This window comes from Halichoeres trimaculatus, unplaced genomic scaffold (genome assembly GCF_033239565.1).
Source record: "Halichoeres trimaculatus isolate MK-OKI-2021-1 unplaced genomic scaffold, fHalTri1.1 fHalTri1_scaffold_22, whole genome shotgun sequence".
Classification (NCBI taxonomy): Eukaryota; Metazoa; Chordata; class Actinopteri; order Labriformes; family Labridae; genus Halichoeres; species Halichoeres trimaculatus.
Genome location: NW_027437200.1, coordinates 2,841,870 through 2,857,748, shown reverse-complemented (window position 1 = coordinate 2,857,748; position 15,879 = coordinate 2,841,870). Strand labels below are relative to the sequence as shown.

The 15,879-nt window shown below is 43.9% G+C and overlaps 2 protein-coding genes across 3 annotated transcripts; both read right to left on the bottom strand.

The window, feature by feature from the left end:
- Window positions 1-366: 366 nt before the first annotated feature.
- emc4 (ER membrane protein complex subunit 4) lies at window positions 367-6,718 on the bottom strand. Of its 2 annotated transcripts, none has more exons than XM_074661826.1 (6): window positions 6,561-6,718; window positions 3,358-3,535; window positions 3,046-3,157; window positions 2,746-2,899; window positions 2,501-2,661; window positions 367-947 (listed from the first exon to the last, which is right to left on the bottom strand). In XM_074661826.1, exons 2-6 carry the CDS (start codon window positions 3,462-3,464, stop codon window positions 912-914), a joined length of 570 nt encoding a protein of 189 aa, XP_074517927.1. In that variant the 5' UTR covers window positions 3,465-3,535; window positions 6,561-6,718; the 3' UTR covers window positions 367-911. The 2 variants fall into 2 exon arrangements, with proteins under 2 accessions (XP_074517927.1, XP_074517926.1); XM_074661825.1 differs by having other exon boundaries at window positions 6,566-6,717.
- A 249-nt stretch (window positions 6,719-6,967) lies between these two features.
- cyld3 (cylindromatosis (turban tumor syndrome) 3) lies at window positions 6,968-15,723 on the bottom strand. Its single transcript, XM_074699332.1, has 17 exons — window positions 15,645-15,723; window positions 15,181-15,404; window positions 14,762-14,879; window positions 14,357-14,514; window positions 13,724-14,254; window positions 13,533-13,638; window positions 12,949-13,448; window positions 12,661-12,826; window positions 12,247-12,388; window positions 10,331-10,453; window positions 9,940-10,031; window positions 9,762-9,825; window positions 9,237-9,441; window positions 9,046-9,154; window positions 8,822-8,940; window positions 7,992-8,199; window positions 6,968-7,910 (listed from the first exon to the last, which is right to left on the bottom strand). The coding sequence occupies exons 2-17, from the start codon at window positions 15,349-15,351 to the stop codon at window positions 7,726-7,728; spliced, it is 2,997 nt and encodes a 998-aa protein (XP_074555433.1). The 5' UTR covers window positions 15,352-15,404; window positions 15,645-15,723; the 3' UTR covers window positions 6,968-7,725.
- Between the last annotated feature and the right edge of the window lie 156 nt (window positions 15,724-15,879).

The window sequence follows — 15,879 nt, the reverse complement described above, 5'->3', positions numbered from 1 at the left end:
CTGAGCTAACAGATAAACATGTTTTATGAGGAGAAAATAAAAATCACTACCCTTCTCTGTTGAGCTGTGAGTCCTTATATCTTTGACTGTACGAGGCCGTTCAGGCTCTCTCAGCCCCACCTCACTGCTTTGTTCTCCAGCCCGGGTGGTGCTGCTGATACCAAAACACACACACAAACACACCCAGAGCAGGAGAAAGAGAAGTCCTGTTGGGGTCAAAATGCTTGATTTAAACATTACGTTCAGTTGAAGTAATCTGAATGAACTTCTCTTTGACTGATAACAGCTCAGGATGAAGAGCGCTGATTTCTACGGTGGCCCTGAGCTGCTTCACATATTTCACAAAACACAACTTGTCCACACGTCTCCACTGAGAAACAACATGTTTATTGACAGGTAAAAACATTTCATTTCAGCCTCTGAAGATTTATTTCATACAACATTACCAGAATAAAGTAGCATAAATTAAACAGAGCTATAAATTAAAGAGGGGGTTAGATGTCAGGCTAGTGCGCTAACAGGGAGCTAAACATGAGGCATGTTACAAAAACTGAAGAAGAAGGAAAACGCAAGTAAGCATCTGACTGTTTACAGCAGCTGTGTGTGTGTGTGTGTGTGTGTGTACGGTGTGTGTGTGTGTGTGTGTGTGTGTGTGTGTGTGTGAGTGTGTGTGTGTGTGTGTGTGTGTGTGTGTGTGTGTGTGTGTGTGTGTGTGTGTGTGTGTGTGTGTGTGTGTTTGAGGGGATAACAAGATGTAAGGGAACAAAGCAGAGCAGAAATGAACGAACATCCTGTGTGTGAAATCTGCTGCTGTGAGGGGCTGAATGTTTCTGTGGACGAGGATCAGGAACTTTCTCCAGGCTGTAAATGATAAACTCTGTGAATCTGTTCAAGAACATGCCGCGTCCTCCTCACAGCACCATGCCTCCACCCATGATCTCCATCCTCTGAGGAGAGAGACAGAGACAGTTCAAGGTCAGCTCGGATTGTATCAACACGTCGCCCATCAACACTGACTCAAGTGAGTCATTCAAACACTGTTTATAGAGATTAGACTGAAATATAACCTTAGGTTCAGACGTAAAGAGATCAAGGTTTATAAGTGAAAAAATAAATTCATTAGTGTTTGGTTTGAGCCTCCAACATTAAAAGTTATTACATCATATTAACTTTTTCATTTTGTTCTTGTAGATACAGTTACTGGTTTCAGGAACTCAGACCTGCGACCCAAAACAAGAAAAACCTTTCTAAAATTTTAAACTGTTCTGAGGTTCATGACCAAAACTGAAGAACACATTTTGTGACACAGCTCACTGAACAGACTAAGACCTCCTCAAAAAGAATATTGTAGGTTAAAGACAACAGTAAATAAATTTGTAGGGAAATAACTTAAAAAGAATATTTTGAAAGAAATTTTATTTATTTATTTGACTGCTCTTTTTTATGCCTTTTATCTATGTTTTAATTATGTTTTTAAATTGCTGTTGTATTTTACATGAAGGGTTCTTTTGACTCATGTTAGCTGCTATGTATTTTATTTTATTTATTTAATTTTTCTGTATGGCACTTTGGTCATCAGTGTCTGTTTTTAAAGTGCCTAACAAATAAAGCCGGCTTTGATTGGTTTGAAATTCCTAAATGAATAAACCTCAGGGTCTCCTGGAGACATTTTAGTACAGGTTTTTGTACTTCCTGATTAAAAACTGTGATTTGAAGGTGACATCACAGGGAATTCCAGCTGCTTCTGCCTCTGTGTGACATGAATAAACATGGATCAGACTGTCACCCCTGTTAATGAAGAGGAAGAAAATCTGTATTCTATCCATATGATGGTCTATTGGGTTGAATCTCAGGCTGAATCTCTGAAAAATCCTTGTTAACTTCTGTCACCAGGAGCCAGGCTAGGAGCTGCTGCTGCCAGTGAAGCTGCAGTTGTCTGTATTGAGGGGACAGTCTCACTTGGACCTGGCTCTGGTATCACTAGGCACATAACCTTTCTGTCGAATATGAGCACCACACATTACCCTGTTTTTATGTCCCAAGGAAAAATGCTAACTCTGTTTTTCTTCCCTATTGGGGAAAAAGGGGACTCTATGTCCTGCATTCAGCACAAACACAGTACTGAACCATCTTAATGAATGGTCAAATTTAAAAATACACTGCAGAAACACCATAAAGTGACCCCAGACGCCGATCTCACTGACTACCACCTGTTATTCACAGTGGATCAGAGTCTCTCCTATGTCATGTGACATAGTGTGAACAGCTACAGTTAGACAGCTGTACTGTAAACAGACTCCTATTCATTTAAACTAGTGCATTTTTTGTTGAATAACATTGATGGTTGTCAGTCACTATGATGTTAAGTGTTAATTTAAATTAAACTCTAACTTGCAGTCTGCCCTTTAAGATAAACAAGAACCGTGAGCACAAGAAGCATTAACAGAGCAGAGGATAAAAAACAAACTGAAGTGTCAGCCTGTTGCAGAATGACTCTTACCTGAGGTGGATCTATGAAAGCCAGCCAATCAGACGAGTGTGTGGGCAGCAGTCCCATTGACTGACACTTATAAATGGCCAACGCAGAGCCCAGCAGGTTCCCGATCAGGTAGACCAGCCCCTGAAGCCACTGCTGACTGGAGCTCTCCAACAACTTAAAGGCTGAGACCAGAAGAGACAAATGTTATATAAAACTATTCAGAGAGAGCAGAAAGTCCAACCACACGGTGAGGAGAGGACACTCACTGGCTGACAGGGACATCAGCGCCTGGATGGGCCTCCACGCCATCATACACACCATCATGATGGGGAAGATGGAGATGGTGTTTCCTGACATGTACATGATGAACAGGTTCATGGGGATCTGCTTCAGGGGCCCTAGGGCAACGTCCCAGCAGCGCTGTACCACAGAAGGAGAGGGAGGGAGAGAAGGTGAGGTCCACGATCCATGTTTCAAATCCATCCCTCTGTGTTTTCTGTCTGTTGATGAAGGAAACCTGAACACAGCTTAACTCTAACTTTCTAGAGCTCCTCCCTCAGTCTCACCTTCTCCACCAGGTTCTTGTCGGTTTCCTGGATGCTGGTATCAGGCACAGGTTTTTCAGAGTACCCTATGGGATAAACCACGTCTCCCTGACCGCCCTGCCTGTCACGACTCCTGCAGCAGAGAGACGACACAAAAATTGTCAGGTATTCTTCCCCATCATATACAAAGCTGTGGCTTTAAGTGTTGTCTATAACGAGATAAGAACAAAATATCAAAGAAAGAGGAAAAACAGACAGCAACAGAAATCACACACAGCTCCTGTTGAAGCCAGGTTACGGTGTTAGCTTCCTTGGCTGTGGGTGAGTGTTTACCTGGTGTTGCCCACACTCAGCTCCAGAGCCCACTTCATCCTCCTAGCCCCGCCCCCTCCTCTTGTGGATAGAGCTCCGCCTCCTCCTTGTCCACCTGGAGACGCCATGGTGACTGGAGCTGCTCAGCTGGACTTTAGTGGCTTACAGCTCCTTTTACAGCAGACAGAGAGGTCTGAGCCTGTGAAATCAAAAACAGGTATGACATCATGATCCAAAAACAGCTGATCAGGACGTCCCTCAATACTCACCCCACCCCCTTTCAAATGACATACTGCTCCAGGTCTCTACCAGTTTATTCATTTCAATAAGGATGATGGTTTTACTGATGTAGAGGGACTCTTAATTCCTCAGCTCATGTTTCTGTTACCGAAGCTTGAAGACAAGAGAATCAGTTCATTCAACTCAGTTACTTAAGATAATTCATTTACACATGTACAATCTTCAAAGGATCTAAATAACCTACTGGACTATGACCCATCCTAAGGCGTAACTATGGAAACATATATAGCTTTAAAAGACAGTTTGAGACATTAGTATGACACGTTAAAGGACAGTATGAGACAATATAGGACAGTATTAGATGTTAAAAGAACAGTAGAAGTTATAAAAGGACAGTATGAGTGGTTATAGGACAGCTTAAGGCAGTATAGGACAGTTCCAGAGGTTTATAAGACAGTCAAAGACATTAAAGGACAGCTTGAGCCCTAAAAGGACAGTTCATTACACTGAAGGACAGTATGAGGAGTTATGGCTTAGTATGAGAGGTGATAGGTCAATAAGACAGAATATTATAGTACACTGTGTCCCAAAATTTCATGCACCCCAATGGGCAACATTTTTGTCTGTTTTTCTCCAAAATGGGTTTCACCTGGTCAGCCAGGGGTTGTGAGGTTGTTTGATTAGTTCATCTGTCTGTGATAGGCCTATACATTTCTTGGTCGACCATGAAGCATGTCACTGAGAGAACCTTCTATGTAGTGTTGCCACGATGGCCAAACAAAAATCTGGAAAAGCTGCTCTTTCAGAGCCTCAAGTCCGTGCTCAAGCCATTGCCTTGCACAAAGCAGGGAAAACTTGCAGGGAGGTAGCTCAGGTCCTTGGCAGAGGCATACGATGGGTGAAGAAGTGGTTGTAGAGATACCAGAGCTGTGACTCCCTTGAAGACATGCCCCGCGCAGGTCGGCCCTCAGTTCTGAGTTCGAGGGCCAAGGACCTCATCTGCAAGGCCAAGGGAAAGAGACACCAGTCCTGCCGCAGACTCAGTTGAAGACTGAAAAATCTTGTTCTGACTGAGAAACTGGGTCTGAGAGCATACAGAAGACAGCGAATTCCTCACATTACCAAACTGCAAAAGATGAAGCAGCTTGCTTTTGCAAAGAAGCATGCTAAAATGACCCCAAGAGACTGGGAAAACTGGGTTTTCTCTGATGAGTGGCGTCTCTACTTACTACCAACTTCCAACAGCCAAAACGACCGCATTTACATTGACAGTCAAATGGAAGTACCACCTTCTGAACAGGTCAAGTTTAGTTCCCATTGCATGGTCTGGGGGGGCGATGTCTTCTTCAGGGGTGTCTGAGTTGCATGTTGTACCCCAGGGCACCACCACCAACACTGAGTATGTTAGGAACATTCTCCAGCCAGTGCTACTTCCCTTACTCACCAGAAAGAAGAAATCGGGCCCTATCACAGCTAGGAAGATGTTCAACAGGCGGGCGAAAATGGTCTTCATGCAGGATGGTGCCCCCGCACACACTGCTCGTACAACTCAGCAGTGGTGTTCAGAGCAGTTTCCTGGCTTTCTGCACAAAGAGGAATGGACACCCAACTCCCCGGACATCAACCCGATTGAAAACTACTGGGGTATCCTGAAAACTCGGGTCTTCCACAGCCCACCCCCTTCCACCATGAAGCAGCTCAGTGCAAAGGCTGTGCGGGAGTGGGCCAACATTGAACCTTCTGTTTTGAAGAATTTAGTGCATTCTATGCCCGACAGGCTGAGGGCAGTAAGTAAGATGCAAGGGGGATACATTGGCTTTTGAATAAATGAATTTCTTTGAATATTCACAATCTGAGTTGACTTTTTCTGTGGTGCATGAACTTTTGGGACACAGTGTATAAGACATGATCACAGGACAGTATATGTCATTAAAGGACTGTTTCACATGTTTAAGGAAAGTTTAAAACATTGTAGGACAGTATGAGAGGTTTTGGGACAGTATGATCTTATATGAGATAATGTAGGACAGTGTGAGAAGTTGTAAAACATTTTGAGATGTAATTGGGCAGTATATGATATAATTAGGGATGTCCCAATATTACATTTACACTTCTGTTACGATACCGATACTGCAGCATTGAGTATTGGCCGATACAGATACTAATCTGATATGATATCAGCATTAAGCATGCAAACTTTTATTACTTATTTTGTAGTATGTCTGTCATGTTAGAAAAGGCTTGATTAAGTGATATTATTCAAACAAAGAACTGTAGTGAGCAACAGTAGGTATGAGGAAAAACTGACCCATTTATTATTAACCAATGGGTAACAGAAACTGCTTATATCAGATATTTTAGATGCATTCCGATAAGATACCAATACTTGTCTTTTTTGCTGATATTGGACCAATATCCAATATTAATATCAGACTGGGACACCTCTAGATATAATAGGACAGTATGAGATTTTATATGAAATGTTATATGACGGCGCATGAGAGGAAATAAGACAGTTCTAGACTTTCAGTGAGAAAATTCTGGGCCGTATGAAACGTTACTGGACAGTATGAGATTTTATGGGAGTATATGATACCTAACATGAGACGTTTGAAGTCAGTATGAGAGGTTATAGCACTGTATGAGATGTGACAGGGCAGTATGAGACATTATGGGACAATATGAGGGGTAATACAGCCGTTTGAGACCTTATATTAGACAAAAAAGGACAATTTGAGATGTTATTGGACAGAATGAGATATTGTAGGGTAGTATGAGACATAATATGACAGTTTGAGACATAATTTGAGACAACATAGGGCAGAATAGGAAGTTATTGGACAGTACGAGACATCACTAGACACTTATTGACGTTACAAGATGTAAAAAGACGATACGGTAGTGAATGTCTGTCGTCGATGTTGTCACCCAGCCTCGGCCGGATATAATCTAAGAACGTCACCTTGAGCAGGTCTAAAACGCACCTTACCTGAGATGAAGACCAAAGAACGGCTCAGTGTGTCTCTGTGGTCGTTATTTAAGGTTTTCAGGATGGTTTTGGGTTATTATTGCAAAAACAGACTCCGTTGGAAAACCTGACCCTCCGTCGCTCCCGTTGCGTCGCGCGTAATGATGACGCAGTTACGCTGGTTGTATTGTCCGAGGTCGTGCGTCATGCTCGCCATCTAGTGGCAGCTTAAGAGAACTGCTGATGCAGAAAATAAACAAGTTATTATTTTTTTGTTTCAGATCTTTATGCCAAACGTAATCAGTCACCCCAACCCTAAAGTGTTGGCTTCCTGCTTTGTTAGGATGTTATGAATCAGTGAGGCTGAATGTTTAATGTATTTAGAGAGAAATGTTAGCAAAATATATGAGTTTTCAAAGCGTTTATTACAAAGGACAACACTCACATAATACACAGCTGTGAGCAGCCTTTACAGTCAGTCTAAAGCAATGATTTTATTTACAGTAAACACATTCTGACATGTAAATGAAAGAGTGCAAATTAAATGAAGTGTGTTCAGAGTTACAGACATGTTACTTTAGTACATCTAGAGAATCTAAGAGGCACATTGACTCTAATATGTATTCACCAGCATGTCCATCAGAGCCATTAAGGTTTCAGATAATGAGGATCACATGTGAGCTTAACTTCACTCAGACTTCATATCTCTCTGTTCTTGATCTTGGATCTTTGTTCTGGTGGTTTTACCAGATGTCTCAGGTACCTTTAAGTCACCTGAATCTTAAATTGATCTTTCTGCAGCACTTTAAGATAAAGAAAGAGTCCAGATTCATAAATCACAACTCAATCCTCTACAAGTAGGACAGAAAAGACAGCAAATGGCACAGAATATTAAATGTTACAAAGCACATAAATACAAGCGAATAAAGGCATTTTGTCCATTGATGTTGCTCTTTTTGTGCATTAGTTGGCTTATTTTCTTTATACAGTGAAGAAGCTTAAAGTAGGATCAACTAAGATGGATTCTGCTGCTGTTTGTGGAGGGACTCTGCCTCAGTAATCTGGACAAACCCTCAGTAAAAAAAAGGAGGCGGTCCAATTCTTTTCTTGGCAGGTGAGCCAGAGGCAGTTTACTGATTCACACACAGGTCTGTGTCATTGTGAGTGAGTGTGTGTCCAGATCACTTGTACAGGCTGAGCTCTGGGCTGTGGTACAGACACATGTAAGAGTCACAGAGGAGTCTGCGAGCTGTTTCTCGTAGTGATGCAGCATCCACTCTGCTCAGCTCGTCCTCTGATAGGCCGAGGAATCGTCCCACCTCCGGACACGCCCTCACCTGAGGGATGTTGAAGCCGTTCTCTCCCCCTGAGAGGGATGGCAGACAGACAGACAAGTGAGCACTTCAGCAGAGTTTACTTCATCACCTGAAAAATTTGGACGTCTCACCTTCTCTGTCTGCCATGCTGTCAAAGAACAGCCAGTCAGTGGGAAGCGGGCCGTGTTTGACGAAGCTGACGTAGTGGCTCGTCTCGATGCAGGTCACAGCAAACAGAGACATCAGCTGACGGGTGCAGTGCAGAGAGCCGGTCCACGATCCCTCAGGGACGGAGATCTTCACAGGGCTGTGGGACACTCGTTTCCTGTGGCTGTGGACCTGAAGGTAAAAGAAGCTCCTGAAGTCACACTGGTTTCTTGGTTCATTCATTTATTCACTGTCATTTATGCTTCCTATGATATCCTTAAAGGGCATATTTGAGTTTAAAGACAAAGGTTAAGCAATTTGTAGGGAATTAACTTATAAAGAATATTTTGAAAGAAATTCATTCATTCGTTCACTAGTTTTTGCCTTCTATTTTGAATTACTGGACTGTTCTGCACACAGACCTTTGAGGCAGGAAGATTGCAGGCGCGCCGACAGATTTCGTTTCAGGTGAAAGGACACTTAAACATGGACAGCTTTTGTGGGGATTATGTTTTTCTTTAGAGGGGTGTTACAGTTTATTTTGAAACTTGTACAGTATTTAGTGAAAAATTAATGCAACACTGGATGGAGTTAAATCTTGTGACATAGCAGAAGCTTATTGAAACAATGCCACAGCGAATGTGTGCTGTAATAAAGGCTAAAGGTGGTCCAACATGAATATTAGTGTGTGACCTTATTTTTTCCTTTTTCCTTTTTTTTTTGCCAGGCAGCGTAGATTATCATTTTTTCAAAGGAAAGCAGCTCTATGAGAGCCACAGGAGGAGGAAGAGCAAGAGGAAGAGGAGGTGTGTACCTGTGTGTTGCAGGTGTTACAGTACTGTTTGAGGTGACCTGGTGTGATGTCCAAGTCTCCATAACACTGGAGACATTCCCACTCAGCTACAGCCTGACAGATGCTGCACTGCCTCAGAGCTGGGGGGTCAAAAGAAAGGACGTGAGTGAAACTGAAGGACATGAGTCTGGATCTACAGCTGTCTCACAGTCCCACTTAGCATTGCTTTAATGAGGTGTCCTTACTGTCATCCAGCAGGTCGGTGATGTCCAGGCTCTGCGTGGGTAAGATGGCGTCAAACATTTTGAAGTCTTTTCCAAACCTGGGCATGAGCAGCAGGAGGCAGGACGGAGCCTGTGGAGGTGATAAACACACCTGAGGGTTAATTCATGACGTCTCCACAAACACTTTTCAGTCTAAGTGCTGTTCATCTCACCTCCACAAACTTCAGACCTGCGTGGAGGAAGGAGGACTCCAGCAGAGCCTGGACGCTGGCTACCCTCATCCGACTGGACGATGGGGAGGAGAGAGGGATGGGGGACTGGATGGGAGAGATGGATGTGGGTGAGGAGGGGGAGGAAGGAAGAGTGGGAGGGAAGAGCTGGTAGAGGTGACACTCCTGAGACTGATGTGTCATCGATCTGAAAGACAAAAACATCTCATGACCTCATGTGATGTATTTTTTTTCTTTATTCAGGATTTCTGAGGTTTGAGGACGTTAAATCAAACAACAGTTTTCTTAGTTTTTAATTAGATCCATGTGTCAACACTCCAAAAGATCATCCTCACTCAGTCATCTGACCTCCATCAAGAGGTCTCTGGTCCTCCCGAGACTGACCCTTGCAAACTACTAGGGCCCTTTTTAACCCTCACTGAACCAATGCAGAGCAGCTGCTGTGTGTGATTCAGCAGTAGGTCAAAGAGTTGCAGTGTGACCTGCTGTTGGTGGAGGTGGGGTTACCTGATTTTAAGGAGCGGCTCAACTCGGAGGAGCTGGAAAAGCTTGTTGAGGAACTCTTCAGGATCTGACAAACAGCGAAACAGCAGCATGACAGCATTCCTTAGTCTGATCCAAGACATAACAAAAAACACAGATTCAGGCCTTCTGAGGTCTGCAGAGTTAAGGCTGAAACACTCACCTTTCTCCTGGTTGGTGAATCCCTTGTCGCTGTTCTCGGCCTCCAGTAGTCGTCTTAAGGCCATGGTCTTACTGGCACACACGTATCCATATCTTTGAATCATGGAGGAGCAGAAAAAGGTCAGGAGGTTTAGTGTATGAGAGCACAACAAGCAGCCGATCAGACGCTGCTTGGTGAAGTTGCTGAAGGTCAGCCTATTGTTGACCTCTGTGACCTTTTAGAGCTCATTCCTGCAGCCAAAAGTGTGCGAATTCCTCAGACTGTGACATATTTCCCCAAACCATGAAGAAGAACATCTGGTATAGAATCTGCAGTTTTGTTTCACTATAAAGGATTAAAAGTACAATCTGAGAAGCTGCAGGGAGACATGAGGAGAAAAGGACATCTTTACCTTCTCAGGGGATTGACCACTTCACACCTGAGGAGGTCCTGAGCCTGTCTGGAGTTCTGGTCCGTGTCAGGATCTGAGGGCCAGAACAGGACCCAGTCTGCTGAGCTGCAGCAGGAGAACAGGCTGAGGGGACACAACAGATAAAAAAATTAGAGAGGAACTCCACTTCATCAACAACTGTTTCATTCATGTCCGTGAAAACACAACATCATTTGCAGGGAGCTACAGGTGTGTTCATGCTCTCTGTATCAGAGCCATGATGAGTTCACTGATGGTCTGTTTGCTCTGAATGAGACAGAAACATCAGAGGAACACGATCTTTAAAAAACCTGACCTGCCAACACGGATTTGGGCGGATACCGATTTTTATTTTCTCTATAACTCACAGCATATACCTTTGATGTTCCAATCTTATTTGATTGAAAATCATTGAACAATACCAGTGAAACAATAAAAATCTTTCAGTTTTAACTTAAACAACCAATAAAGTGACCTGAGTTTAGGTCTCAGAGCAAAAAGCCACAATGGCTGGCTGTCAGACCTTCCTGCAAGAATATAAGATCAGTTTCATAAGTAGGACAGGCGATCACTGATCCCTGATCCCCCAAAATTAAGGAAACGGCACCACTGCTTTATCATCTCCTCCTCTTCTGGTTGAAAGATCTGACAAACAGGAGCTCACATCAGCATGAGTGAGAAGGGCTGAGTGATAGATCCATGTTTTAACTATATCAGTATATTTCTATATGTGATATAACACGGGGTGGTATCGTTTGTATCAGTGTAGTTTATTTAGCATATCATTGTTTAGATACATATCTCTTCACACACAGCCTCCCTCACTGTGTGAGCCCCCACCCCCCTCACAAAAAAGATATCCAAACCAATCCAATATTTTTTTTCAGCACACTTAAAAAACATGTCTAAAAACAATCAAGTTTACCAAAGAGCTGCACAATAAAACAAGAAAGAAAAGAAAATCAATAAAAAAAATAAAATAAATTGAAATAATTTGGGGATGACGAGGTGAAGGTAAGCAGTAGACCTCAGGGACCACGAAGGAGTGTAGACATTTGAAAGGTCAGAGATGTACTGAGGTGCTGATCCATTTAAAGATTTAAAAACAAGCAATAAAATTTTTAAAAAATCCAAACCCTGTTTCCTGAACACTGTCACGCGTTTGCTGCAGGATGAAAACAGTAAAAACAGGTGATTCTGTGGAGAGTGACAGTGAGATGAGAGAGCTGGCAAGAAAAAAAAGAGAGAAACATGACACTCCTCTCTTATTGGTAAAAAGTTCATCACCTTAGCCAATCAGGAAATTATCAAGTGCAAGGACAGAGGGGAAGTTTTGAAGAGAGAAACATCACGCAAGTTTTGATGGATTTGTAAATTTAAACATGTTTGAATGGCATCATTGGTGTGCAGTGTAGTGAGTTGTGTGGGTAGTGTAGTTTTTGTGTTTTGTGCGTCAAAGCAATAAGGTGATTTATGTCAATTAGTCTGTAAACTCTAATTGCAACACCTGATGGTTTTGTAAATAGCTGGAGAAAAAAAGTTAGATTTGACTTGTTAACAAAATTTGTATTTTGGTTTTTGAAGTTTACAATTTATATTTTGCATTTTAAGTCACAATAATGAATATTTGCACGTGTTTGTAGATTAATCAGTAAAAAGAAAAAACTTACTCCTGCTCTGTTTTTATAATATTTTTTTGGAATTTTTAGTCCAGTTTGTTCATGTGTCAAAATGGATAAATAGTAAATATCAATAATACTAAATATCAAAATCGAGCGTTGACATTCTGGTTTGATTGTTTGAAACAATTTTTATATATTATGATATTGCCTAAAGTCACTGACAAATGAATAAAAAGCAGTAATGCCCAGCCCTCTGAGCGAGCTGTGGTTTCTCACCTGAACAGAGAAGCGTCCAGGTAACAAGAGTTGAGGTGACCCTGGATGCCTCTCTTCCAGCCCTCATACAGCTCTCTGGCCTCTTCTCCGTCCACAGGAGGAGTGTTCTCTTCCACGCGCTCGCTGCCCCACTCTGCAAACGCTGAGAGCCAGGAGAGGAGAGAATGACTTTGTGTAACAGGAGCCAATCAGTGATCAGTGGGGAAGTGATGGGGCTGTAGGATCGCCTCACTTCCTGTTGTTGTGAAAACATCTCACGTCTCTGTTCACATCTATGAAAACCATGAAACTCCATAAAAAATACTTGCTTACAATCTGAATGAGTGTGGATGCTGGAGAAGCTGTTTAGTAAAAGAGAAATTTAGGTCTGTGTACGGAGGCGGTTCTGAAAACAGCGCAGACTTGCTTTCCAACCTATAGAGTTGCATCGCTCCACTTGATTGACAGGCGTCTCAGGGGCAGGGAACCTGGAGTCCCGCCTACAGTTGCGAAGCTTCACAAACAGCCCCTTGTTGGCCGGACATCTGAAGTGCCGCTCCCCAAGGTAGCTGCCGTCTGTTCCTGCAGAGAGCTCCTGGTCCTGAGACGCACAGAGAGACCGTTTCAAATGTGAGGGTGGAGCTAATGTAGCTCAGATTTTTTAATCTCGACACGTTACAAACATCAGGATAAAGCATTTCATCAGCGTCTGAAAACATTTACCAGCTCGATCCCCGCCACCGGCTCTGTGATCCCACTGATTGGTCCAATCCAGCGAATGACCCCGAAGAGAGGCGGGTCGTTCACCTCCACCATGGAGCCCACCTCCAGCTCGTCTAGCTGACCCGCCTCTCCGTCATTCCCCTCCACTTCACTGACATCCAGAAACCGTGGCGGTGACGTTGGGCTGCGCTCACCGTTGGCGTGAGGCAGCTGAGGCAGCTGAGGCAGCTGAGGCAGCTGAGGCAGCTGATCGGGCTCGGTTGGTGACGTTGGGCTCAGAGGTTTGGGAGGCGGCAGCGGAGGAGCAGACAGCTGTTTGGTTAAAGGTTTAGGAGGAGGTAGAGGTGGCGGTTTAACGACATGTTTGACTGGAGGCATTAGGGCAACTTTGGGAGCAGAGGCTAGGGGTGACATTTGTCCTGGTTTGGCCACAGGAAGGGGCGCTGGCTTCAGGACGGATTTAGGGAGCTGGGCAAGGTTGTGACGGTGAGATTTAGACTCTGAAAGAGGAAACCAGACAGACTGTGATGAACTCATCTCCAGCAGCTCAGCGTGTGACAGCACAGGCTGTGACAGAGGATTACCTGAGGACACCTTGGTGGCTGGCAGCATCAGTCCGTACTCAGAAGAAGGAATGTGGCAGAGCTTCTCTGTCTTGTAAGAACCGTCCCAGTTTCCAACAGGATGGTCCTGAAACACAAACCAAGAGCTGAGTTTAAACACCTTACAATAATCTCAACAGAGCTTAGAATAAGAGCGTTGTCGTGACACTGACCAGCAGGACTCCCACATACATCCCTGACGAGGAACGTCCCGGCAGGGGACCACAGAAGCGCACCTCTCCCCCATACACACTGTCCTCCAGGGGAAAGCAAACCCTCTGACCCACATGGAAAGGTGGAGGTGATGCGGGGCCTCGGACCTGGACCTGGTTCTGAGCTGTGACGGGTGCTGACTCCGCAGTCCGAGAAAGAATGCCTAAGGCGTGCGTCTGAGGAGGGCTGCTGGGGCGGTGCTGCCGGAAGCTGATGTGACAGTTGTGCTGCTGCTGCTGCTGGTGATGGTGATGGGGATGGGGATAGTTGTTGCTGCTGTGTTGCCCGTTGCTGGTGTGAATGTTGCTGCTGCGTTGTTGCTGGTGGTCTCGATCACGGGATCTTTCGTGTCCATCAGAGCCGTTGCCACGAGACCAGCGACGCACCCTGATGTGGCTGACAGGAAGAAGGAGGCCGCAGGCTTCAGGGCAGCTGAAGAGTCGGTGACCTCTGAAGGTCCCGTTGCTGTCTCCTTTACCGACGGCTGAGCCCTGGAGGATTTTACAGAGACACTGTCTGTCCTGCCCGTTTAAAGACTGCATCATGCTATCACAAAGATCTGAGCAGTTATAGCTTTAACATTAAGAGCTTACCTTGAGCTGTACCCCAAACAGCACAGCGCTGCTCCCTCTGGTCAGCGGCCCGATGAATTTCAGCTCCGCCTCTGCCAGCTCGTCCTGAGGGCCCATCTGGACCCAAAGAGGAGTTTCCAGAGGCAAAGAAAACAAGTGCTGTAATTTCCCTGGATTGCCTACAAGTAAAAAACAATGGGTCCAAACATTGTGTCACTTTAGCAGCCAAAGGTGGTCAGTGTCCATAAAACAGGAGAGTGATGTCTTGAATCTACAGTCAGAATAAACAAAACAAAGTGTTCAAGTTTCTATCACCCACAGATCAATACCTATCGCAGTAATAGCTAGGATCATTTCCTCAGTTCCGTTCAAGACCTGCCACCACTTAAGATTCATGATGACTGAGTAACTGTAAAAATGTTTTACTGAGAAGTTTGAGGCGGATTTCAGGATCAGTCACAGGCTCCAGCATGCCGCTAAGGTCAGTGGGGACTTCATGCAGAAACTTCCTCTCCAGTTTGACCATCACACCATTGTCCAGCACCTGAGGGTGAAAAAACAACACAATGTTACAGAAAGTCTAAAGGGACATTCACCTAATTTCACCTGAAATTAGAGAAGGTTGGATCCAGTAAAATAACTCACATTTAAAAAAAATTCAAAACATAAATAAGGTTCAGTTAATTTCTTATCTTTTGTTAAATAATATTAGATTTTTTGTCTACAAAGCCTTAAAATATCAAAATTTAAAGTATGTTAAAACCATCGACTATTATAAGAATACATATAATATACCATATCGTATATAATAAAATATAATAAAATAAAATAAAATAAAATAATACCTTGACCCACAAAGAGTCGCCTCTACTCTTGCCCGTGTCTTGCTCCTGGCACATGAACCCCCGCTGAAGCCGAATGGTACCTTCCAGCTGGTCCTGGACCTTCAGGTCGGTCGAGAGTAAAAACGTTTTTGGGGGGCGGCGCTTCCTGTTCTGCTCGTGGGCTCCTGACATCTTCAGACGTTTTTACTTATGCTTGTTCAAAGAGAAATAAAGAGCGCCATTTTCTGTACAAAATAAAGAGACAAGGTTCGTCAGAAAACAAAACAAGGGAGACCAAAGCGTACCCGTACACCTGAAGTAAAGGTAACTACAGGTAGCGACAGTTCAGCAACTTTCTTCATTCATGTACAAACGGAAGAACGTTCAACCGCATTAAAACTTCATACTACAGTACAGACATGTGAATGCGCCTATCAAACGCTCACTAACTTCTTTAACCGTTCTTTAAAACTTATTTAACTCACCGTGTACGTCTCCCTCAAAGGAGCGACGATTCAACAACAAACCGCACAGCAAGCAGGAAGCGTGTTGATTGACACCACGAGGAGCCAGTAGGAAGCCAGGAAAGTTTTCCAGGGAAGTCATGATAGCCAATCAGAGCGTATGTGGGCGTTACAGCGAGCAGAGGGAAATTCCGGAGGTGTTGAAAGTAGAAGCAATTTTACAAATGAGTCAGATTCAACCGTTATTTGTTTTATT